A 25184-nucleotide genomic window follows, 5' to 3' on the forward strand; every position below is an offset into this window, starting at 1 on the left:
GAATATCTGCTTGCATGTGAAAAACTGCCCCTCGGCCTCATCAAGGTCTCGAGATTTCTCCAGCTCCATTATCACGGATATCAATGGGGTTTTGATGGGACGCTTTCCCCCTTAGAGCAGGCGGTGTCACTTATCTCATTCTGCCATGCGTCATTGTGGCTTGCTCCAGGGTTCAACAACCTGGAAAGCTGGAGCTGGTTCCCTCGGACTATTCAGCTTCAGTACCCCTCATAAAGCTCTTTTTTCGCCCTTACCTTGCACAACTCTCGATTCTCCTCTTGCCCTCTGTATGTTTCGATCGCTTGTAGTGCGCTCTTCTTTTGTCTTTGCTAAATCTTCGAGATTACTGTCTTGTACTACTACTCATATCCGCTCTTATTCTTCTGCGACATTCGGCAACATGGCGAGCTTGGGTGGACATTCAAAGAAGCACAAGGTGACCATTGTGGGATCCGGTAACTGGTATGTCTTCCGCTTCTCCGGCTCTCCCTCTATCTTTGCTTGAGCCATTGACTAACGATACTGTCCAGGGGCTCAACAATCGCCAAGATCGTCGCTGAAAACACACGCGCCAACAAAGATCTCTTCGAGGAAGATGTCCAGATGTGGGTCTATGAGGAGGACGTGACGATCACCAAGGACTCCAAATTATATGACGAAACCACGGGCGACAAGCCCCAGAAGCTCACAGAAGTCATCAACAAGCACCACGAGAACGTAAAGTACCTGCCTGGTATTCCTCTGCCCTCAAACATTATCGCCAACCCCGACATTCGCGACGCTGTCAAAGACTCCACCATCCTCGTCTTCAACTTGCCCCATCAGTTCATCGCAAACGTCTGCAAGCAAGTCAACGGACACATTCTTCCTTATGCCAGAGGAATCAGCTGTATCAAGGGTGTCAATGTCACTGATGACGGTATCAGCTTGTTCAGCGAGTGGATTGGTGATGGCCTAGGCATTTACTGTGGTGCCCTTAGTGGTGCTAACTTGGCTCGTGAAATTGCTGAGGAGAAGTGGTCAGAGACTACCATTGCTTACGATCCTCCTGCTCTCGACAACAGCAGAGCTCCCACGCCACGAACCGGTAGCCCCAACCCTACAATTGGCGAGCTCCCTGAGATGCAGCACAAGGACGTTCGAGGCCGAACTTCCAAGACTAAGCTCACCGCTGTGCCTGCCGATTACCCTCCCCTGGATCAGGATTGCTTCAGAACACTCTTCCACCGACCTTACTTCCACGTCCAGTTGGTCTCCGACGTTGCGGGTGTATCTCTGAGTGGTGCATTGAAGAACGTAGTTGCTCTCGCAGCTGGTTTCGTCGACGGTCGTGGTTGGGGTGATAACGCAAAGGCAGCCATCATGCGCGTCGGCCTCATGGAAATGGTCAAGTTCGGCAAGGAATTCTTCGGCGAGACCGTCCACACAGCTACCTTTACCGAATCTTCCGCCGGTGTCGCCGATCTTATCACATCCTGCTCTGGCGGTCGTAACTTCCGCTGTGCCAAGAAGGCCGTCGAGAAGGGAATCTCCGTACAAGAGGTCGAGAAGCAGGAACTCAACGGACAGAAGATCCAGGGTACAACCACTGCAGAGGAGGTGAACAGTTTCCTCAAGGCTCGTGGTCTGGAGTCGGAGTATCCGCTGTTCACGGCGGTGAATGCCATTCTCAACGGACAGGCCAAAGTGGACGACATCCCCCATCTCGTGCAGGATTCTTGATTTTGAAGGATGAAATATTTAGCGAGTGTATCGTTGATTGTATGTATGCACTGTGGCGTTTGTATGGCTTAGGTGGTTCTACATGGTTTACTCGGATCAGGAGGGAATACGCAGTGATTTAGAGTCATGAGTGATTGGGGCTGTACTTTGCTGAGTAGAAGGACGGGTTATATACATGAAACTGAACATAGAAATGATATCTATTTATGAATACAGCTATTCTTTGAGAATACTTTATTATTTTGTACGAGGAGTCGTGGTTTGGTTGCGTATGAGACACTGAACATTCCTGGACTTGAGAATGAGAATTTTGAGGCTGAGACCTGCAGCGTTGCTGAAGATTCTATCGTAAACATTACCTATTGCGACTTGGCAGGGTCCCTCGTAGGTCGTACAGACCAACAGCTCGTGTAAGTGAAGTGCGAAACGATATCACAACGTTTTTGTGCAGAAGGATCCTGGTTCTCGGGATGATGCTCAACTTGGTAAGATACCTACATTCCAAGAGGATGAACCGAAAGAGATTGATAGAAGGCACCTGATATCGCCGAATTCATGAAGATGGATGAAGATTACGCGGTGGAAGCCGCAATGGGCATGAGATTCCGCCTTCAGATGAGACAAGATAACATGGCGACGGGAAAGGCCGAGCAACGAATGCCTTTTACATCGCCAGAAATCTCATTTTTTATTTATTTTTTTACCAATCTTGGTCTTCATTTCCTTTGCAGCATCCTTTTATTGGCCCTAGCCAGCTTCTTCAAGCACCGTTTGCGCCTATATCGGTCTTTTCATTAGCATGTTTTAATCCCTTCAATACTCGCACTTCACTTCACGATATATAGTAGATATAAGTTGCAGAGCACGATAGCGTGTCAGCATTATCATGGCAGAGGTTGATTCAACTGTCCCACAGACATCGATGGACCCAACTCAGAATTTCGGACACTACATGAGCGGAGCAGATCAGAGCAGCACGGAGAATAGCCACAGTCAGAAAAAGCATAAGAATGTTAAGTATCGCTTCCTATCGTCTACAGAATGGGCCATTTTTGCTCGGGGAGTTGGCGGGATCAGAGATATAGAAGACAACAGGCCTGTTCATCCGACCAATAGCTTCTGGCCCCCGCACGGCATTCCTCATGGCTTATATCGCGACTGCATCTACCGTCGTGCCATTTCATCCTACTCATTTCACTTCATCGGCTTCGTTCGCGCAATTCTTTTTGTCCTGCAGTTGATGATCGGTGCCAGCATCACTGCTCTCAGCTCTGGAGGCGCTAGCGACACAGCCATCACTATTCTCGCTGCGTCAAACACAGTCATCGCAGGGCTGCTGGCTCTGTTGCACAACAGCGGTATTCCGGATCGATACAGATACGACAAGTCCGAGTTTCAAAAGGTCGAGGATCACATTAGAGAAGTTCTCGCCACGGGTATTGTACGTGCGGACCAGTCGGTCCAAGAGGCTCTCGCTAAGTGCTACGATCGTTTCGAACACGCCAGACGAACAGTTGAAGCCAATATGCCATCGTCTTATGCCCCAAGCTCATCAACGCCGCTTTCACGACGCGGATCCCAACCTCAACATCTGCCATTACCGCCGATGCCGATGCCTATGCCGATACCAGCACGAGCACCGACAACAGTGGCATCAACACCGACACACACGAGGGCAGCAACAGAACCTATCACACCGCCTAGGATGAAGCCACTGCATGCTGAAGTAGTCCAAGGGGAAAAGGGTCCAGCCACCAGCAAGCCTAGCGAATGATGCAAGGCTAGAGCTCGGCAAAGAATCTCCAACGGGATGCGGTCATTTCCTAGCTTTGCCGCTTATCAGATAAATTACCTACCGAAATCGACTTATTTTGCGACTAGGGCTGTTGTTGTACCTGCATTAGTCTGATTATTGGCAAGAGATTAAATTACCACCCAACCTAGTTCTCGTTCCGTCATAGCCTCTCACCCACCAGGATTCAAACATCAGCATCCTTCATGCATTGATTGGGACTTTGAATAGACGCTGTCAGAAACAGGAGTCAAAAGATCTTCAGTTCTGACACTGGCTCCAATTGTTTCTCATTGCTGTATTTGGACATATCGTGACCTGAGACCTCCACTGATCAGCCACGAAACGAACCACGGACCTTGTCACAGTTTAATTGCTTGCCTTGGCCTTCCCCTCATTAACCGTTATTGACGTGGTGCGACCAGGGATCATGGCCTGGGGCGCCTAGTTTCATGATGCTTTGAAGGATGGCCTTCCCCCACTGCGGCCATTTACCACTTACACTAGACAAGGGCATTGTGACAGTCTGTCACTCTACGCCATTTTACTCTAATTTGCTTAAATCTCTCGCTGTGCCTCACGACTCGCGAGTCGAAGCCTCTTCGCTTCTTCTCTTTCACCGTAGTCAGTCCTTACCCGCCTCTCGCAGCGTGATCATGCCTTTGTTATAGCCAAGCAACACACTAATTTATCCAGGTTATACCCACCCAAGTCACTCTTTTTTACTGGATTGGATCGTCTATTCATCATGATTATGATTTCTAGCCCGCCTACTATTCCCCGCAGGGTTGTTCAACTGCTTGTTCTTGTTGTCGTCGTTGTTCTCTTCTTTCAGACAAGATGGCTGCACTGGCCTCGAGCAAACGCCAACAATGAAATCGCCATCAAAGGACCAGTTCCGGAAGAACAGTACCTCGAGCGACTAAGGCAGAAAATTGGACTTTCGGATCAAACTTCATGGACTGCATGGAAAGTCCGGGTTTCAGAGCAGGACTCTGAGTATACTTCAGTCACGAACATCGATACAGACTTTCATTCAAATCAACCACGAATTATCGATACCAAGACTCCCGAGAGGAGAAATCTGGTTGCACGACAGGAACTGAACCTTCCCATTGTTGGAGGACCGAAACCAGGACAGATCGACGCTTCGGACTTTGTGTTTGCGATCTCGACGAGTTTTGATCGCGTTGTTAGGGATGATTACGCTGTTGCAAAGGATTGGGCAAGATGGATGACTGGTGGGAATCAGCATGGCAACGGAGCGAGTTTTCTGCTTGTTCTGGATCAGGGACATTATCAACAAGCGAAGAAGCTGACCGAGGTGTTGGTTTCTCTCGGTATTGATGCACACGTTACTATATCTGAGGGTCAGATATCGACGGCCAAGAGATACTTCAACATGATGGAGTCGGTCAAGAAGTATAGTGCTACACTCGCACAGAAAGGACAGATGAAGAAGTGGTACGGCATTTTGGACGAGGAGATCTTTCTTCCCAACCTTTCGTATCTCCAAGAACGACTATTCGCGTATAACTCTGAGAAAGAATTGTACATTGGATTGCCTAGTGAGAGAGGAGACTGGGCTATCGGCGAAGGATTCATGACGACCTATGGAGGTGGAGCCATCTTTCTTACACGACCTGCTATATCCAAAGTCACGCATCTTTCATGCTTTGATGGCGTCGAAGACAGTCCTACGAGCAAAAAACGCTGGGACGGTATTCTTCAGGACTGTTTGGCAAAGCATACCAAGATGAAGATGCACATTATACCCAGCTTCTACTCACCCAAGGATAACGACGATTACTCTTCCCATCTGGATAGTTATGAGACAGGCATTCAACCACTGGCCTTACACGACTATGGAGGACGTCATCACCTCACCCCAAGCCAAGCTCATCTCGTCACCGACGTCTGCGGCGAAGCGTGCTTCCTCCAACGCTACCGCTTCCGCGACAACTGGGTCCTCGTGAATGGGTACACCATAACCGAATACCCTGATGGAATTCATCTCTCGGACATGCCCCTCTCCACCGCTGGGAAAGCCAGTTCTTCTCGTCGTTCTGTCATAGGACCCGTGAAGCTCAAAGAAAGAGACACAGACCGAAAGATGCTGTTCTGGACAGGACGACGAAATGTGTGGAAGCTGATGGACTCCGTCACTACCACTGAGGGTGATGTGTGGCAAGCTTACGTGAAAAGAGGTGTTATCGATGAGCCGGCTTTGAAGAAGAGATGGGGTGAGGAACTGGGTGAGATCAAGGATAGTGTTATTGTGCTGATCTGGGAATCAGCGAAATGATTATGATGGTTTTAAGGATTCTTATGTATGTATGTTATGGTTACGGATCGTCCTTTGGATGAGATTTTTTGTTTAGCACTTATGAAGATTGATATGCTATTTTATTACAAGTATGGTGTCACTTTTGGCCAAAGGATTCATTCTGTCATTTTCTGACAAGACAGTCACAAGTGATGTTTTAAAATGATCAGTGGTGGTACAATCTACATTTTTAATGCAGGTGTATATCAACATTTTGCCATACTGTAACTAATTAAACAGATTATTCTTTGCACTTTAGACAAACAAAGAATATTATGTCTAGCAGCCATATATCTCTACTTTCAAAAAAATAAAAAAAAATAAATATGCAGTTCATGTCCCATCATTCTCTGGGCAATATGCCCCAGTTCTGTTGTTTGGGGGCATATATTATGGCACCCCAATCGCCGAGTCGACCACTTATCCAGTAGTCTTGCCCGTCCTCTTTCTTCTCCAGCCGGTCCTTGTAGCCGGCGAGGAGGTCTCCCACAGACTCTGGGAGGTACACCTGCTCCAGGACCCCACGGTCCAGGCCGTCTATGCAGTCTCGGAGCGTATACGACTTGCCGTCGATCTTGAGAACCACGCCCAAGAACTTGTCCATCGCCTTGGTGCGGTCTGATGCCCGCTTGACCTCTGCAATAATATCCATTATTACATTTCTGTAGGTGCAAGTCTTGCACCGCTGGTCAATGCTACCACCCTTGCCCACGACATGCGGGGTGAATGCCATGCGTGGTAAGCTGCATGGCATGGGTTCCCCGTAGAAGGGATGTCCGCAGGCAGGGTGGTAGCACGCGGCTCGACACTTGATGCACGAGGCATGAGCTCTCTCCTGCGACTTCATGTCGAAGTATCTCTTGACGCACGAGGCGCCAAAGATGTGTCCACAGGGGAGGATAACGGCCCTGTGGCTCTCGCCGACTTCCTCCTCAACGACGTGATCTTTCGGGAAGATGGTCACGTCGGCGCGGCAGACAGCACACTCGATGGAGAGGTCCTTGAACTGGACCTTGTTGCTGTCGATGCTGGCTTCTAGGTTGGGCCAGTAGCTGTCTTCGGAGTCCTCTGTGATGTTTGGTGCATCGTCGGGAGTCTTGCACCAGTCTTCGTTGTTATTGAGGTCCTCCAGAACACAGATTGTGTTTTGGGAGTGGGTAGAGGAGATTTGGCGGAAGAGAGTGGTGACGTGTCCACACATGATGAAAGATGTGGTGGAAGATGACGTGAAAGACAGTGTAAGAGGTAGTGAGAGATGTATGAGAGGTAGGGTGAGAGGTAGGGTGAGAGTGAGAGATGTGTGATGAGAGAGTTATATGTCGAGAGATGTATGTCGAGAGATGTATGTATAACAAAGATGTATGTAGAGAGGCGTATGTCGAGAAATGTATGTAGAGCGAAGATGTATGTCAAGAGATGATGGAAGTTCAAGTTGATGCAAGTGAAGCTGATGATACAAGATCGTAAGAAATCAGGGAACTTGGTGACAGAAGACAACTTGATGAAAAAGGAATCTGAAGAGAATCTGAAGAAGGGAACGAACAAAGGGAGGGAAGGGACTCTTATATAGCCAGGGGAGTGATTAAGTTCTGCTCAAGTCGAAGGGCTTCGAAGAGGAACTTGGGTTGCTTTCAGTCGAAGCCCTCATTTTCTAAAGCATATTGTTCTTGATGTAAAGTTTGTAACTGGATCTGTTGGTCAGGTGTGATGAAGAAAGGGGAACAAAAGCCAATGTCTACACTCAAAATTGTACAAAGGACCAATCGATGGTTGTTCCTGGAAAAGAGACTGACTCACTGGAGTGTACTTGAAGAAAGCTTTCATCTTTTTGGAAGATATTTCTGAAAATATTGTGTCGTAGTGTCCACGTATTGGTTGAGCTCTTGACCGAGTCACCTTTGTAGTCAATTTAAGCATGGATTGTGGCTGAGTGCTCACTTGCACAAATGTAAGCTTCGCACGGGAACGAGCAGGTTTTTTTTAACATCAGCATGATAGACTGGACTTCTACTGGATGCCTGGTTTTATCATTTAAACTTCTGGAACGTGTGGACTGCTATTGGGTCATGGGAAGACGAACCAAGTATAATCCCCGGGTCCTCAGCTTCATCCTCATACGATCTTTGGCTGAGGTGCGATCGTGATGTTCTGAAGATTGAAATAGTGAGGTCTCTCGTGAATGGAGTCTTATTAGCTACCCGAGCTTGATCTAAGGTATCTGCCCTGCACAATCTTAGATCATTGCTGTTGTATTATCTTCTGCTTGTAAGTATGAATTTAAGCATATGCGTAAACTTTTGCAGCAGTGACATGTCTGGATAAATAAAGTATAAGCTTTCTAACTACAACTTAGAAAATCGACAAACCATGAGAAATTCCCCATGGCCAATTGGAACCTTCATATTATGTCCACGGCGAATATTGCTTGGGCTCGTTTTTGGACTTGAGACGTGAGGGCGCTTGATTTGATGTCTATAGACAAGTTTTGTCTCAGGCAAATGAAATATTGAGAAATGTAGATACTTGGAACTTGAGTTCAGTTTCAAAAGAACACAGATTCTTCATTGGATGAACAATAGGGCTGCGCTGTAATGTTGGTGTCTGCATGCGAATCATATGATCACCCACCCAGCACTGGATTCTACCAGATCCAGATAGAAGCGTCCAGAACCCACGAGAGTCGATGTTGAATTCTCTTGTATGTTCATGTAGTGTATTCCTGCCCACTAGAAGTTGCGCTCCTCGTAGTAGATGTTTCAAGGGCTAATTAGCAGAGGGGAAAGGCTCTCATCGTCAAGACAAACGCCAATCAAGCCAATAATAAAGGACACATATTTCAACAGAGTTTTTTGCCTCTTGTTCTATTGTTCGTGGCCTGATAATGGGTGATTATACTCTACACGGGCGAATCCTGGGAACAGAGGCACGAGAGGGGATATGCGAAGCCTTTTTGGGGGGGTGGCATTGGCAGCTAAGTGATTGCATTCTGTCGTCGGATACCAGTCAAGGCTCTTTTTCTGTGCCTCTACGCTGAGAACAAACTTGAGTACCTTGTTCGAGCCAAACACAACTTTGCCCTTGCTCCAGTTACGGTTTACCATACATTCTTCCCCTTATCCTCGTTCCGATATTTATACAACCTCACAGTATCAGCGTCTTCTAACTTAATCAAGGTAGCTCTCGAGCAGTAGGTTGTCCTATGACTTGGCAAGTGATAGCTTGAACTGGAATCCTTCATGGAATGATAATTTGAGATTCCTTGTAAGGGCTGTCTTGAGAGCAGCACTTCATCACATTTGGGTATAGGGGAAAAGCATCCCATTCCTAGATAATTCCCTAGCTCACATATCATGTTTTGCTACACTCAAACTTGCATTTCATACTCGTCAATCTCAAAACAAGCTAACCATACGACGGCTGTCTCTCCTCAAGACAAAATGTGCATTGTTTTCCTCCCGCCCCTCGATTGCATGGACCCAAAGGGGATCAACGAGGAGGCTAAAAAGTTATTCTAGCCCCAGATTACCTCGGGAGTTGAGAATAGCAACGTCAAACCTTAAAGGCCTTGCTCCAGAATATGGCATTTGCCGGGGTGCATCAGCTGCAGAACGACAAGGAAGATACCCGTAGGACGTGATCCTCCCCTGTGGGCATGTCTTTCGGATTTCTCACTTCGGGGAGAATGTTCGATATTGTCTCCAGACCAGAACCGACATCTGCCCCCTAGCCTGCAGAACTGCATTCGTCCATCCTATTGTGGGCAGTAATTCATGGGTTATGTCTGCGCTTAGATAACCCAGATATGGATATAATCCCTCACACGCTCAATGTTGGACGCATAATTGTCGACTACGGCGACGGATGCGCCATCAATGACACCAGAGACGAGCTTACCGACAACATCAATAATCTCCTGAAAGAGTTTAAGGGGCGTTATGTTATAACCCTAGTCCACGGCTGCGAGACTTTTCTCCCTTCCCTAGATGCGGAACTGCCCAGTATGTTCTCTTCAGCGGCGTTTATAACTTTCGTGTCTCAATACAAACGATGCCTGGACAAGTATGAGAGCTTCACGAAGTTCTAGGAAAGCTATTACCGTACTAGCACCCCCGTCAAAGTCCGCGACCTTGGATCTCAGCAGCAAATGCTATATCTGGGAAGTGACTTACGAAAACAGATAACAATAGTCTGGCTCAAGCATGTTGTTGGAGGGGGATATCTGGAGTTTGGTAGAGATTGCCGACTTCTGTCTATTGCTTTAGTTTGCTTTTGCTTTTCTGTCAGATGCACATTTCTGATTACGTGTACCTATTGACATATAAATAAGCGCCCAAATCCCATTTTCCCGGAGTTCTCTCAGTACAACCTGGGAATTTCTACCGTCGCCTTATATATAATAGTTCATCTGTAATTATGTGCCAACAAATGCACCCACCAATATACCGAGACGCATTCACTATATCCGCCGTCAAATGAACAAAGTCCATTATACTATATAGTATTCCGTCACTTGCCGTAACTATCATGAGATCTCGGCGGCCAGTCCTCGGCCTGGACCACAATCTCAGTAGACGGCCGAAGTGAACTCCTTTCGTCATTACCAGTGACAGAAAGCCAGTGCCAGCGACTGCGTCTTTTATCTGGACTTTTACACTGTCACTGGCAGACATAGCTCTAGTGGCAGTGTTGCGTACGAAGAAATCACTCTGGTTGAGAGCACTTGTTCAAGTTCGACTTCTGTGCTGTCCCTACAACACAAGAAATTCGAGGCTTCTTCAGCTCTTTCTTTTCTTCATCCTTACAAGAACTCCGAGGCTACTTGTTCTATAGCCTCGCATATTGAACAAGTCTGTAGTCCTTCAAGGTAACTCAGACTTTCAACTGCATCCTTCTTTCACCTATTCCCATCATCTTCATACCAGGCTAACACAACAAATCAGAACGCAGTGTACCTAAAGCCACAAACTGCTGTCGACGTATCTTGGAAACCCCTGTGAAAGAATTCCCACATCGCAGCACTTATTGTCGACCTAAATCCCAAGCGACATGCCCAACCAGGAGCACTTCTGGCCCAATCTCAAGGCCTTCGCCGAGAACAACAGGGTTGCTAATCTGGAGACCCTCGGCCTAGAGTGTGTCGTCTGCAGAGATTCCTTCCACTACCGAGGCCTAAGCGATGATGAAACTCAGCCTCCACGTCGTCCTCGCGTCCTCCCATGTGGCCACATTCTATGCGCTAGATGTATACTCGCATACTACGACACAGGTGACACCCGATGCCCTATCTGCCGCACAGAACTTGTCCACGACTGCGGCCACGCTCACACCGGCATGCCCCTGCCCTTGACCCCGGGGAATATGGACAAGCTGCCTCCCATCCTGTCGCAAGGTGGCGGTATGCCACGAGGATGCGGCCCCTGTGGCATCCTGGGTTTGCAGAGACTCTTTGAGCGGGAACTGAACAATAGCCCCTATATTCCAGAGGAGCTCAAGGGCGAGTACCTGGGTATCGGGATCATGCTTTACAGCAGTGATGAATATTGCTCGCGGGAGGTGACTGGACCGGTTCTCGAAATCGAAGCTCCTACCTCTATCAAGCACATGATCAGCGAGATTGTCGCCTACGCGGTCCGATCGCAGCGACGGAACCAGGTTTGGTTGGAAGCGGACTTTAGCTCGATGAAGATTCGGGCGCTTCACTTCAAGCCTGATATTCTGTCACGGGTTGAAGAGTCCCCTGCAGAGCAAGAGACTGCCCCCAACAATGAAAACTGATGGCTATGTACGGAAAGGCTCTCTGAGACGAGGAGACGTGAGATTTGGGAGAGTTTTGGTTCCTAGGCTAGGGTGAGGATGACCAGATTTTGAACGAGGATACCCTTCAAGAGAAATTTCTTGACTAGCTGGCGGACAAATAGATCCGTAGACATCGATAGCGTATGTAACTAGGTACCTTGAATACAAACATGTTTTCAGGAACTGTAGGTTCTGATGGAAGTGTTTCACCATTTGTCTCCAAAAGTAACTGACTGAGTAGCTGAGACTACCCCCCTGGAGCAAGGATAATCGTCAAAGGGGCCCCCAAAATTAGGCTAACATACCGAGATCTTGATGTATTCTAAGATTGAGATTATAGCTTTCACTTCTCTACTCAGTAGTATCGTTGCCATACCGTATAGAGTACCAAGCTATGCCATGCCTACCCTGGCTGGTAATAAGGTGTTAGCTCTTTTTTATTATAGAGCACGAGAAGTTAGATAATCACTTATGTTCAAATACTTTAAAGACCACTTTTCTCACTGCCTATCCAACAAGCACATATATTCAGATACCTAACTATGCCAATAACAATCAATAGCATTCATTCCCAAATACCCCAACGACTCTCGCCCCAACTGTCCCCAGAAACAGCAGACGATGCCAGATCGTCTACATGCTCGCTTCGCAAGGTTCTGTTCCGCAACTCTTCACCCTTCACCTTTCACTACCTTGACAAATGTGCCTAGCAAGAAAAGCACCGAATTGGTAACCACTAGCCAAAAAGCCCATCAACAACCGGGATAGTAGCCAAGGTTCAGAGTCTAGGATTCTCGCTATCCTCGTCATTCTGGCCACCTAGTTCATCCCGGTGGCCCGCATCTCCGCCTCCTCCAGCTCTAGAGTCTCAGAAAAGATAACCTCCAGACGTTCCTGGTTTCTCATACGTCTCTGATGCTCCTTGTAATCCCCATCACTGATGAACGCCTCAGCTAGCTCGATTGCACCCTTGAAAGCTTCGAAAAGTCTACTACTTTCGGTACTGGCTGGTCGGCGCCACCCCACCCTTTCGACAAAGTCCATCTGTCCTCTTCGATGCGGCCAGTCCTTATGTTCCTCAGGATATCGCTTGCAAAGAGCCAGTTCAAAGTCAAACAGGGAGGATTCCTCCTCTGGATCAAGAGGCCCGTTCCATACCGCGTCGAGACTGCTTCCCGCAAGGTTGAACAGTTCCATAAGCTCTGCCGATATTGGCAACTGTCTGACCACTTCTGCGTTGTCAGATTCTGCTCGAACTCCCTTGTCATCGCGTTTCTGAGCCGTAACTCGCAACATATGTCCGTCTTTGATCAATTGTGCGGGATCATGGACGTAGAGTGCGATGCGTCCCAAGTTACGGACCAATGTAGTCATTTGACACGAGACGCAAGGGCCTTCGGGGTTGGAAATTTCCTCCTTCAGCCTAGCCAAAAGGCTCTCATTTTGATGTTGAGTGGGCTCGAATAAGGTATCTTTGTCGCCCGGACACCCACAGATCTTGCCTTTGAGATCAGTGCGACAAACAGGACATCTGTAAGGGATATCATTGGAAAGGGTGTGTGTTCTATACTCTTTGACACAAGGGGGACAGAACATATGACCGCAGGGGAAAATGATAGCATTGCAAGTCTTGTCCTCGGGGTTACTCATCTTGTCCTGGCACATGCCACATTCGAGCTCTAAACGCTCAATAGCTGTAGGATCATTGTTGATAATCTTTGCAAGCTCGGGATAGTAGGCTGCGGTGATAGGATTTTTAGGCGAAGACATTTTGGGAACCTGGTCACTGATAGTTAGGAGATGCTTTGTTAGTTGCAGGATTGCTGGTGGTTGATGGTCGGGTGGAAGAAGTTCCTTGCTACAGAGGGTTCAGAGGTGAGTTAGTGTTATATATACTCTGAGATCGAGGCTTGTGATATATCGCTGTCACTGAACATAGTCATTGTGCGAACGGAGACTTCACGCTTATGATACTGAACGGGCTCTTAATCTGCTGATCTAACAAGACCTTTGTTAGCACATAACCAGACTATCTTGCACAATGGGTCTGGTGAAGGAACAGACCGCGTCTAACTATGTTCTTTGAAAGCATGATCGTCAATTTCTTCTTGCACTGTGGGAGTTCTTCCATTGGTGTCGCTGAGGAGCATTTGTCTCTATCCCTTAGCAAGAGAGCGTTATTCCACTATTGAGCAGAGACTACCTTTCCGTTCATAAGCTAGGGCATAGTTATTACCTGATGATAAGGGTCTACGAGTAATCCATACTGCTTTCACGATAGAGACTTCATTAGCACTTGTCAGTCGCAAAAATGGTAGAGACTCTTACTGAGTGTAAGTGAATAATGATCAAACCTATTTACAAGATGGCCTAGAAGAATTGGAGACAATCCCAAGCCAGTCCATTCATGCATCATCTCTATAGTTCTTGCGCATATACAAACTCAAGTTCGAGGTCACAACGCAAACTTGACGATGAGCACAGCAGTTTATTCCTTGATCCATTACCGGATATCTGCATGAAGTGAAGCAAGTTGCCTCCTACGCGTTACTTACCTTACTTACCTTACTTACCTTACTTACCTACCCTTTCTTCAAACCACGTACACATCTGGCTCTTCATCTTCGTCATCTCCAGCTGCTTCTTCGTCGTCTCTAGCTGCTTCTTCGACGTCGTCTATATAATCCATCATACTCCTTTTCCCACTCTCTACTCGCTCTTCCATTTTTCTACGAACATTCTCATCAGACCAAAGATCGCGCAGGTCGTAAGCGAGGTCCAAGACCATGAGCTTTCGGCTCCCAAGCCAATTGTCTCTTATCTCCTGCTCCATCTTCTCGATGTGGCGTCTTTCCCACACGAGAAAAATATCCTGTTTGTCTCTCGGTTCATAGAGACGAATTTCATAGTTAAATACTGTTGAGCCATCATCAGGTACCGCAATCCCGTGGGCCTTCAGAAGGCCCTTTTCAATCATTTTAATCGGCACCTCAAGATCCATGGGCAACGGGGCCTGGTTGACGAGCCTCAACTTATCGTCCGGTGGGGGACCACCCCATGTCCTGCCTTCATATTCGACGCAGATTCTCAGAAACTGTCCATCGTTGACGACGTCAGTACAGTCCATTGATATCTTCATCAACATTTGCAGCCAGGTTGTGAAGACATCCGCATCGCAATTGAAGCAGTACCACCGATTACGCCGCAGCTTTAGGATGTCTTCTATAAACGCAATTGACTTTCCTTCGTCCCTGTGAATCAGACTGCCCTTCTCACACGGGGCTAGGCAAGTTGCACAATGCAGACACGCACGGCACGTTGGGCAAGCATGGTGGAACTCGTCGTCGTTTTTGCTATGGGCTACCATCGCGTCTGCGCATCCTTTACAGTAGATGTGCATACAACGGAGGACAAACGCCCGGAGTTGAGGATCAGCTCCATCTTCCAATGTCATCTGTTCGTGGCAAATTCCACACGTGAGTTGGATAACCAGAATGTCGTTAGGATCGTCGTCACAAGCTTTCAAGAATGCGGGGAAGAAGGTTTCTGTGATAGGCATCTTGGCGGTGTGATCGAAAGAGCTGTCGAAAGAGGTTGTGGTCGCCAGTTGGTTAGAGATGAAATGCTGGTAATGTTGAGTTTGCAGGCGTACAAAGGCTTCTTTGCGCGCTTGATCATTCGTATCCATAGCTGGATGTGATGGTTTATATAAACTGCCTTAAAAATTACATCTTTTCCCTCATTTGATTATTTTGAACAGGATGAGAGTTCAGATAGACGCAGTATGTGAGCGGTAGGGACAACTCACTGTCAATCGATACCGCAAACCAAGCTTCAAGATCGTAGACACGTCCACCAAGTTCCAAAGAACTCAATTGACAATACAAGCACATAGCCTGAACATTACGGCAGTCAGAGAACAAGATTTAATTTGTTTATTCTCAAGGTCTCTTACTTGGATGGCTGGTAGAGCCAACAAGGTCCTTTGTTATTCTCACGGGTCTTTAGCCGTTGGTCAAGTCTGCGCCAACCCAATTGAGTAAAGGAACTTGTCAACTGGCTTCTAATAATAGCCACCTCTGAATTTGTGAATATATATCAAGAATCCATTGATTACTGCTTGAGACCAACAGTCGATGCCATGGCATCTCATGTTGGGAATGAATTCCGTATGGGCTTCCGCAGTGACGTAGGGTAACGTGATCAGCATGGACCCTTGCAATGCAACATCGAGGGACGTTTCAGGAAAATGTGAGATCTGACGTGTCCCAATCAGATTTGACTGTAACCTGTTCCAAGGCCTGTATTTTCCATTTATGGAAGGTATCCAGTGGAGTCAGGCCATTCGCTGGCCATGATCGTCGCCCTATCTTCAACGCTATTGCCGTATCTCTAGCCTGTCAGTTGGCTCACTTTGAACGACATTTCTTGTTTCACTGCGACATGACGGTTGCGTCTTTGGAGTTCCTGTCTCTAGCATGTGTATGCAGTCAAATTCTTCAGCATGCGAACTGCTGTGTAAGCACTCAGTCAGATCATCGCTGTGAGGCACACCACCATCTTCGATCTAATGCACTTCAACGAATATAGACCAAAATATTGGTGTTTCAGTTCAAAAATAAGCCACAGCGTTTGCGGGAGACTCGACCGAAGACAGCAGTATTTTTCATCCCCTATGTCCAGCTGTCAATCTTCAATTGGGTACCGAGTATCCGGAAGGCATATTCTGATAAGCGCCTGGGAGCTCGGTTATATATCAAGTGGGACGCCCAGCCAGTTGGGAGCTGATCCGGCAGGACGGTAACGTATCGCTACCATTCAGTCGGACTACAACTCAGCCTTAAGTCTAGATAGTGGTGTTGATAATACGGTGAAGAAATATAACCTGCCCTCGAGACCAAGTCTCTGACGTTAGTACTGTCTAGCACCAATAGTTTCTTTCTCTTCTTCCATACAGATGACATGAAAAATGTCCATAATGGGGATCAGGCATCATCAGTATGCAGGAACACCGAAATAGTGCTTCGGATAGCGCTAGGAGGGCATCAAGTTCAGTCCATTGGTGAGAATATCTTCATTTCCTGCTGCAGTCAGCTCGTTTGCCGCCGTTCTGGATCTTGTTGCTCTCGGATCATGCCCGTCCATGATATGAGACGAAGAGTTCTCTATAGCAACGCGGACCTTGATGCAGCTTGAAATTGTATAAAAAGTTGAAGTATCTGCTGGTTTTGAGATTCTGTAGCAACTCCTCATCAGATCAAACACACCCCGACAGGCTTCGGGTTCCCTTTTCATTCATTCGTTCCCTCGTTCGTTCATTGAATCAGTTACTTCATTGCTTTGAGTTTCATCATGAAGTCTTCACTCTTTCTCGCTTCCTTTCTCCTTGCACTATTCCCCTCTTGCCTTCATGCAATGGCCATCCAAGGTTTTCCTGAAGACGTGAGGATCGGTGAGCTGACCTTTGTCGAGGGGGGAAACACCACCACGACAAAGCGTCAAGTCGCGGACCCCCCTGACAACTGTTGGGTTCAAGGCCTTGGCCAGTCAAGCTACTGGTTTCTACCAGTCTACTCAGGCGACGATGTGTATGCCTGTATCATGGCTCGCAAGAGGATGACAGGGTCGTCCTGGGTTTGTCCTAGAGATGACTGGTGGCCAGACTCCTACGTTGATGAGATCGTCTCGGCAGGTCAAGAACAAATCTTCAAAGAAGGTGGCGGTAAAACAACCGAAAAGGGAGTTTTCAAGGCCCGGTTCGAAGGAACCACTCGCAAAATTGAGGATAAGGAGGGCATGTCAGCCCTGCTTGACATGCTGTTCCGATATACCCTGCCCAACTGCGATGCTAGTTATTCACTCTGCGTGACCAAATCTCGTCATTACTACTACCAGTACAAAGGAGATGTAAGTATCCCTTGCACCGATTCGTCTAAGATGTGCTAACAGAGACAAAGACTATTGGTATTAAACACAAAGAGTCCGACTGCCGTGGATGGTTTGGTATTGGCGGTGACACCTACGCTTACTGCCCTGGGGGTAGTCATTGCCAAAAGGATTAGACGGAGATTTGGATTTGTCAACAGTTATCCATATGTTTAGTTCCTGGTTTATGTTTGTCTTGCTTGCGTGTTTTCAAGGGTTGTGTATAACGTGTACCACGTACGATCTAGATTATCTGTTGTTAGTTGAAGCGACGCAAAAATGAATGGATGAGTAATTGGTAATATGTTTATTTCGGCTGTGTCCGCGTATTCAAGTTAACCTTCATTAAAGAGTTACATTACACCCCACGCGTGTTACCCCCGATGTGGCACCTGTAAATGAAAGACCGATAGATAAAGGAGACGTCATTTTAGGTTTGCGAAAATCACAGACAGTAAAAATTCCTAAAGAGAGTCTGGGGCAACGTTAGATATTATCGTTCGTTTGGATTGAAGCGCGCGGCTCGCAAGTTTCTATTTCTAGGTAGTGCCCGTTTCCCGTCCACGAGAGTTGAAGTCCTCATTGAGTCTCAGCCAACGAATCCGATACGAGCAATGCCGCTCCAGACCACAAAGGGGGGCCTGTTTCAGCATAGAGGGTTGGCATCCAATCAAGCCTCTGATGTCATGAGCCCCCCAGAGTGCCCAGTTTTCGCTGCTTAACTTCGCTAGGTGGGGGAACTTATCCTGTCGGCTAAGCAGCCGCTGCAGCGCAAGATCCAGTGAAGCCCCCCTGTTGTAAAGATTAGTGCACATGTGTCCAATCATACACCGCTCCGTTCTTCTTTTGGAATTGGTTGCCGCCCGTGTGAGGGCAGGGGTCGCCAGCCATGACGCGACCGATAATAGGTGCAAGTCCAAACACCGAATATCTTGGAAACTCAACCTAATACCCAAAACCCTCTTTTTCGTTACATCTTCATCTCAGCATATCTACCACTTGTTTTCTTTCTTACAAACAGTTTGGCTAATGGTGTATCGCCTACGTTGTCAACTGTCATACTTTATCACTTATCACGTTTCAGATTGTGCTCCAATCCCTTGCAGTATTCTTTGAGAACAGGCCTTCTTAATATTCTCCCCGTTTGGGGCTCTCGCTCTCCTCTCTCCTCCTGTTCCCAAGTTCCAAACTGTCGACGGCTTCGATTTCGACATGTCGTCAACAGATTCAGACGCTTCGGCGTCAGCGACCGATTCGGCAACAGGAACAGCAGCTTCTGTCACCAGCTCTATCGCGAGCTCCCTCCTCTCCTCAGCGATCTCCGCCTCCCAAACACTAAGTCCATCTCGCACCTCGCCCGATCGTCTAACAACAACGACTTCAACATTCCAGGGAGATTCGACCAGCGCTGCGGACAAGGACAAGGGAATCGGCGTCGTCAGTTTCCTCACTGCCGTGGCTGTCGCTGTGGCAGTTTTTGCAGTCCAGATTCTGCTTTTCCTAATTCTTCGCAATAAACTGGCTCGCATCTTGTAGGTCGAAATCGATCGTCGCTTCTGACTCCGACATCACTGACTCTTCCTAGCAAACCCAAGACCTACTTGGTACCTGAACGAGAACGAACCGAATCACCGCCTAATAAGCCCCTTGCTATGCTGAAGACATTATGGCATTATGGAGATCGTGAAGTTATCGAAAAATGTGGTCTAGACGCCTATTTCTTCCTCCGCTACCTCAAGACACTTCTGATCATTTTCCTTCCCATTGGCGCCATTGTTATGCCGATTTTGATCCCACTGAACTACGTTGGTGGTCTCGGACAAAAGGTTGATGTCAGGGACGACGATGATGAAAAGAATGAAGGCACACCTACTGGTCTCGACACACTCTCATGGGGAAACGTCAGTCCCAAGAACTCTAGCCGATACACAGCACATTTAATCATGGCCATCCTGGTGGTAATTTGGGTTTGCACGGTTTTCTTCTTTGAGCTCCGGGTATACATCAAGGTTCGACAAGACTACCTTACAAGCGCTGAGCACCGACTCAGAGCTTCGGCTACTACCGTTCTAGTCAACTCTATTCCTGCCAAGTGGCTCAGCGAAGACGCTCTGATGGGTCTCTTCGATGTTTTCCCTGGGGGCATAAGAAATATCTGGCTCAACCGAGATTTATCATCACTATTGGACAAGGTCAAGGAGCGCAACAAAATTCACCTGGCACTTGAACAGGCAGAGACAGATCTGATCAAAGATGCCAAGAAAGCACAGCTTAAGCAGCAAAAGGCAGAAGAAAAGAAACGACGCAAAGAATTGAAGCTTCGAGCCGAAACAAAACAAGAAAGAGCAGACCGGAATGCTAAAGACGACGCGGCAGCCCAGCGAATGGCACAGAGCGCTTCAGGTACGGCGGCTGGCGATCAACATAATGTTCCCCACAGCGTGGATGCTGGTGTTCGTGAGTCTCAATATGAGACGTACAACCATGATCTCGAGCATGAGCATGAGGAGCACAACAAAAAGAGGGGCTTCAGGGTACCTGTCCTAGGTGATCCGCTCGCTAAAGTCGGGCATGGAATTATGGGGGTTGTGTCTAAGGCTGGCAACAACGTGGACGACACTCTGGAGACAACAAATGGTTTCATGGGCCTCTCCCAATCTACCGAACCTCGGACTACGTCTCGAAACTCTGATCGAGTTCGTGAGCGGGCCTCAGTGGACGAGGATGAGCTCAACTCTCCTTCAGACACTCTCCGGGTTCTGAACAATCAGTCACGAAACGGCAGGGCCTCAGCTGATAGTACCGCAGCCATCAACCCCCCACCAAACCGGGAGCATTTTGGCAATCCTGGTAACACTGTCCGAAAGTTGGAGAACATTGACGAAATTTACAGCAAAGAGGAAGCCAAGTGGTGGGAATTCTGGAAGCCACCTCCTGGTGCTTATGCTTCACCTGTTCCCCAAGGAGGTGTTTCGGCAGCATTCAGGCAGAAGAAAACGAACGAGAGCAAGCCTTTGTGGCAAAAGATCAAGTACGCCCTCCCGTTCATGAGCCCGGAGGATGAAGGAGAGCCCATAGAATATCCTACAGCCTACAACACTGAGTACAAGGAGGATGCCGAACCAGCGGAATGGGAGAAATATCTTAAGAAGAAGGATCGCCCAACGCATCGTCTCCCTCTATTCGGACAGTCCTGGCTTTTCGGAGTTCCTTTCGTTACTAAAAAGGTTGATACAATCTACTGGTGTCGTGAAGAACTGGCCCGCCTCAACCTGGAAATTGAAATGGACCAACAGCATCCCGAACGATTCCCGCTCGCGAACTCTGCATTTATCCAGTTCAACCACCAAGTTGCGGCTCATATGGCTTGCCAGAGTGTCATTCACCATGTCCCTAGACAGATGGCCCCGAGAATGAACGAAATCTCACCCAAGGATGTTGACTGGGATAACATGGCGTTCAGCTGGTGGCAAGAGTGGCTACGATCTGGGCTTGTCTTTGTTACCGTTGTTGCCATGATCTTCCTGTGGGCCATCCCTGTTGCTTGGACAGCCGCGCTGAGCCAGCTTGACAACCTTATCCGATCAAATCAGTGGCTGTCTTTCCTTAAGGACAACGATACAGTCCACAATATCGCGAAGGCCGTGGCTGGTGTCTTGCCAGCAGTCGTCCTCGGTATACTGCTGGTGCTGATTCCCATCATTCTGGATTTCCTCGCTCGCTTTAGAGGTGCGAAAACAGGTTCCCAGAGAGCCGAGTTCGTCCAGGTCTTCTACTTCGCCTTCTTGTTCATTCAAGTTTTCCTGATTGTCTCTATTGCGTCGTTCTTCGCGGCATCGCTTGATGAGCTAGTACACAACGTTCAAGAACTCCAGACCGTTTCGGACGTCCTGAACCTGTTGGCGTATAATTTGCCCAGTGCTGCCAATTACTTCTTCTCTTACATGATTCTGCAAGCCATGTCAACCAGTTCTGCAACTCTCCTCCAGCTCGGTGCTCTGGTCATGTGGTACGTTATTGCCAAGATCCTCGACAGCACTGCGCGTAACAAGTGGTCGCGGAACACCAATCTGCGTCAAGTGAAATGGGGCGCATTCTTCCCAATCTACACCAACTTCGCGTGTATCGGCATCGTCTACTGTGTCATCGCACCGCTGATCTCCATCTTCGCCATTCTCACCTTTGCGCTCTTGTGGTTTGCTCAACGCTATGCTATGCTCTACGTCACCCGCTTTGAGCATGATACAGGTGGTGTCCTGTACCCTCGAGCCATCAACCAGACCTTTACTGGCATCTACTTCATGGAACTTTGCATGGCTGGTCTGTTCTTTCTCGTACGAGATGAAAAGGACAACAGCGTCTGCACCCCTCACGGCATTATCATGATTATCGTTCTTATCCTTACCGTCCTGTATCAAGTCCTGCTCAATTACTCATTCGGACCACTCTTCCGCTACCTCCCGATCACTTTCGAAGACGAGGCGGTGTTGCGTGATCAGGCATTCCAGCGAGCCCAGGACCGCCGTCTTGGGCTTTTGGACGACGACGAGCTGGCGGAGGAACGTGATAGCTCCGATTACCAAGAGAAGGATCAACAACCACAGAATGGTCAAGGTATTGAGATGCGAAAGTTTGGTACCATTCGACGCCCTGTGAAGCAGGTCGGAACATGGGCAAAGGATGGCGGTAACCAGCTTCGCAAGTTGGCCGGTGTCAGCAAGGATAAGGACAAGAGTAAAAGAGCCTCGGAATACCGACGAAAGCACCGCCAGAAGGATATCGAAGCTCAGCTTGCCATTGGCGAAGCTCTCTTTGGCGGTATTCATGACGAAATCGAGGACCTTACACCCGGGGAGAGAGATGCGCTCGTTAGGCACGCGTTCCAGCACGAAGCTCTTCGGGCCCGCCGGCCTACTGTCTGGATTCCGCACGACGATCTTGGCATTAGCGATGACGAGATCCGTCGAACACAGGCATACAGCGAGCACATCTGGATCAGCAACGAGGGCACGGCCCTCGACAGCAAGGTCCGAGTAGTTTATGGCAGAGCACCCCCGGATTTCTCCGAGGTTGATTTGATCAACCTGTGAAACATGGTCAATAGCTTGAGCAAGAGGGGGATTTTACGATTATCAAATGATCTGCCGTTGTGTTTTCAGCACTTTCATTGCTGGGCGTTCCGAACATGGGTTTCATTATAGTTAGCTGAGCCAGTATACACGGCCATTCGCATCGAGGGTGTTTAGAGAAGGGGAAAGAGGATTGTGGTGTCCTATATCTTCAGCGCCAACGGGGAAGTTGGTTACTTCATTTGGGAACAAGCAATGGAGCTGGGGCGAAATTCTGATTTCTTTCTTCTTTTAGAGTTGAAGAACGCTAAGTACAATAACAGGTTATTGTCACTTCTATTAAGAATTCTAGTCAACGAGCACGTGAAACTCGTTCTGTTCAAGTCAAGCGCCATACTTAAGTTTACCCTCAGCCAGACATGATGCCAATGTTGTCGACCATGTCTCATCTCATTCATATAAGTGACAGCGTGGTAAGTATTCAACACACAGTGATGAGACACCTGCAGTCCAGTGTAACAATAAATGGAATATCAATGTTGTACAGTCTACTCTTAAGGCGCCATGCCAAGCAGGCGATAAAATAGGTATACGCAAGTCTAACACGCAAGCTCATCCAATAACAAAAAGCTCAGTAACAAAAAAACGCCTTTTTTCCAATGTCTGTATGTCGTGAACCATCTAAAATCCCGCACCGCACAGAAAATACCGCTTGTGCCAACAGCGCCGACGTGCTAATTCCTTCATGCCTCGTCATCACTCATGCCAGCCAAACCCAGACGTGAAAATTTGGGGCTATTGCTTTCTTTGCTCGGATTTTCGCGTGTCTTCGAGTTCTTTGCGGATCATGTCGTTGAAGACTTCAGGGTTGTCGAGGTAGAGATGGTGACCGGCCTTGGGAACGAGGAGGACCTTTGCGCTGCCGTTTTCTCGCTTCTTTTCATCTTCTGTAGCGTTTTCGAGGACTTTTTGCCTCGTTTCTTTAAGTTTCTCTTCTGATGCTAGACCGCCTGCGACGTCCATCCAGTCGTTTTCTCCGTACATGAACACCACTGGTATACCGGTTTCTTTGACTGTGGTTCCGTCGGGTTTTGTGATGGTTTGACGGCCGACTTCTTGGATGCGGTCGATAACGGGGCGACGAGCGTATGCGCCAGGTGCGAGGATGTAGGCTAGAGCATATTCACCACTGCCCTTTTGCTTGAAGATTGAGAATGAGTAATCGTGGAGAGCTTGCGATTCAGCTGGTGGTAGATGATTGAAGCGACGGAAACTCCAGCCTGAGACGAATCGTGGACCGAGAGGACCGCTCATTCGGACAATGCTGAAGGGAGAAATGTTCTGATCCCAGAGCCAGACGAACCAGCCAGGCAAAGGTCGTCGTAGGACGTTTGAAGCTGGCTTGTGCTTTTTGAGAGTACCATTTTGGTCGGTCGTACTTTGTTGATCTTGTGTGATTTCGTTTTGGATCGTTGATGTGTTCGGTTCAGGCATAGAGGCGTTGACGGCGTAGGGATCAGATGGAATACCGACCGGAGAAGCAAGGATGAGCTTTTTAAGTCGGCCGGGATATTTGATGGCGTATGAAACTGCGAGGTAACCACCAAGAGAATGGCCGAGGAGGGTGAACTGTTCGAGTTTTCTGGCCTTTCGCCATTCTTCTAGCGCATCGACAAACCAACCCTCCGCTTCCAGTACTTGGTCCTCCTTCTTCTTCGCGTGGATCTTGAAAGCCGGTCGTGACGAGTTTCCGCAGCCCAGCATGTCCAGCGCATAGAGCTTGAGTCCCTTCATGCGAGAAATAGGCTCAAAGTTCTTGTAGAAGAAACCGAGACCAGCGCCGTATCCGTGGATCATGACGAGAGCATCCTCCTCCTTTTCTCCGACTCGCTCGACGGTTACTTCGTTCAAGGCTCGGTTCTTTCCGGAAAGATGGACCATTGTTCGTCGCCATACTCGTGTACCGTAAGGGTCAGGTCGTTCAGGAGTATCGATGTTTGTAATACTGTCGTTCGCCTCTTTAAGGTGCGGCATGAGGTTCAACAAATTGCGCTCAACGGCTTGAGGTGCCAAGCTCGTCCACTACAGATCGTTAATTTTCACTCCTCGATCATGTCTGGTCACATACCCACTGATAAGCAGCATCTTTATATCCAAGCGGAAACAAGAACGCATGCGAAGGCTTCAACTCGGCCTGATGTTTAATCTCCTCCGGCGCATCGGCCACTCTCCCACCATGAGGCGGACGAACGGTACCGTCGGTACTCATACTGCGTGTAGGTGTAGTAGTATTAAAAGCGGTGATTGAAAAAAGTCGCGATATAGGAAGTACCGCAGAAGAAGGTTGAAGTCTAAGCATTCCTTGCCTGGGGGGAGGGCGAGGTTAATATGTATTTAACCTCGACCTCTGTAGTGACACTGGGAAAAAAACACTTTGGAAATTATGGATGACGCCTCGTTTCGTGACGCAACAGGCACAGGCCGGAGTTAAGGTACGAAAATGTCGGGGTTTGAAACAAGCTCCGGTCCGTGGACAAGTCCGCAAGAGTAAGAA

The 25184-nt window shown here is 48.1% G+C and overlaps 10 protein-coding genes across 10 annotated transcripts; 6 read left to right on the forward strand and 4 right to left on the reverse strand.

The window, feature by feature from the left end:
- Positions 1–400: 400 nt before the first annotated feature.
- FPRO_02384 (putative glycerol-3-phosphate dehydrogenase (NAD)) lies at positions 401–1722 on the forward strand (the record flags this gene model as incomplete). The annotated part of the gene is made up of 2 exons (XM_031227521.1): positions 401–462; positions 531–1722. The coding sequence occupies 2 exons, from the start codon at positions 401–403 to the stop codon at positions 1720–1722; spliced, it is 1254 nt and encodes a 417-aa protein (XP_031077949.1).
- An 886-nt stretch (positions 1723–2608) lies between these two features.
- On the forward strand, positions 2609–3496 carry FPRO_02383 (uncharacterized protein; the record flags this gene model as incomplete). The annotated part of the gene is made up of 1 exon (XM_031227522.1): positions 2609–3496. The coding sequence occupies one exon, from the start codon at positions 2609–2611 to the stop codon at positions 3494–3496; it is 888 nt and encodes a 295-aa protein (XP_031077950.1).
- Positions 3497–4262: 766 nt separating this feature from the next.
- On the forward strand, positions 4263–5819 carry FPRO_02382 (uncharacterized protein; the record flags this gene model as incomplete). The annotated part of the gene is made up of 1 exon (XM_031227523.1): positions 4263–5819. One exon carries the CDS (start codon positions 4263–4265, stop codon positions 5817–5819), a length of 1557 nt encoding a protein of 518 aa, XP_031077951.1.
- A 364-nt stretch (positions 5820–6183) lies between these two features.
- On the reverse strand, positions 6184–7041 carry FPRO_02381 (uncharacterized protein; the record flags this gene model as incomplete). The annotated part of the gene is made up of 1 exon (XM_031227524.1): positions 6184–7041. One exon carries the CDS (start codon positions 7039–7041, stop codon positions 6184–6186), a length of 858 nt encoding a protein of 285 aa, XP_031077952.1.
- Positions 7042–10886: 3845 nt separating this feature from the next.
- FPRO_02380 (uncharacterized protein) lies at positions 10887–11615 on the forward strand (the record flags this gene model as incomplete). Its single annotated transcript, XM_031227525.1, has 1 exon — positions 10887–11615. One exon carries the CDS (start codon positions 10887–10889, stop codon positions 11613–11615), a length of 729 nt encoding a protein of 242 aa, XP_031077953.1.
- Positions 11616–12455: 840 nt separating this feature from the next.
- Positions 12456–13406, reverse strand: FPRO_02379 (uncharacterized protein; the record flags this gene model as incomplete). Its single annotated transcript, XM_031227526.1, has 1 exon — positions 12456–13406. The coding sequence occupies one exon, from the start codon at positions 13404–13406 to the stop codon at positions 12456–12458; it is 951 nt and encodes a 316-aa protein (XP_031077954.1).
- Positions 13407–14229: 823 nt separating this feature from the next.
- FPRO_02378 (uncharacterized protein) lies at positions 14230–15195 on the reverse strand (the record flags this gene model as incomplete). The annotated part of the gene is made up of 1 exon (XM_031227527.1): positions 14230–15195. One exon carries the CDS (start codon positions 15193–15195, stop codon positions 14230–14232), a length of 966 nt encoding a protein of 321 aa, XP_031077955.1.
- A 1793-nt stretch (positions 15196–16988) lies between these two features.
- FPRO_02377 (uncharacterized protein) lies at positions 16989–17698 on the forward strand (the record flags this gene model as incomplete). Its single annotated transcript, XM_031227529.1, has 2 exons — positions 16989–17543; positions 17594–17698. 2 exons carry the CDS (start codon positions 16989–16991, stop codon positions 17696–17698), a joined length of 660 nt encoding a protein of 219 aa, XP_031077956.1.
- Positions 17699–18773: 1075 nt separating this feature from the next.
- On the forward strand, positions 18774–22651 carry FPRO_02376 (uncharacterized protein; the record flags this gene model as incomplete). The annotated part of the gene is made up of 2 exons (XM_031227530.1): positions 18774–19093; positions 19147–22651. The coding sequence occupies 2 exons, from the start codon at positions 18774–18776 to the stop codon at positions 22649–22651; spliced, it is 3825 nt and encodes a 1274-aa protein (XP_031077957.1).
- Positions 22652–23425: 774 nt separating this feature from the next.
- FPRO_02375 (uncharacterized protein) lies at positions 23426–24899 on the reverse strand (the record flags this gene model as incomplete). The annotated part of the gene is made up of 2 exons (XM_031227531.1): positions 23426–24712; positions 24759–24899. 2 exons carry the CDS (start codon positions 24897–24899, stop codon positions 23426–23428), a joined length of 1428 nt encoding a protein of 475 aa, XP_031077958.1.
- Between the last annotated feature and the right edge of the window lie 285 nt (positions 24900–25184).

The sequence above is a fragment of the Fusarium proliferatum genome (assembly GCF_900067095.1).
Source record: "Fusarium proliferatum ET1 genome assembly, contig: FPRO_scaffold002, whole genome shotgun sequence".
Taxonomy (NCBI): Eukaryota; Fungi; Ascomycota; class Sordariomycetes; order Hypocreales; family Nectriaceae; genus Fusarium; species Fusarium proliferatum.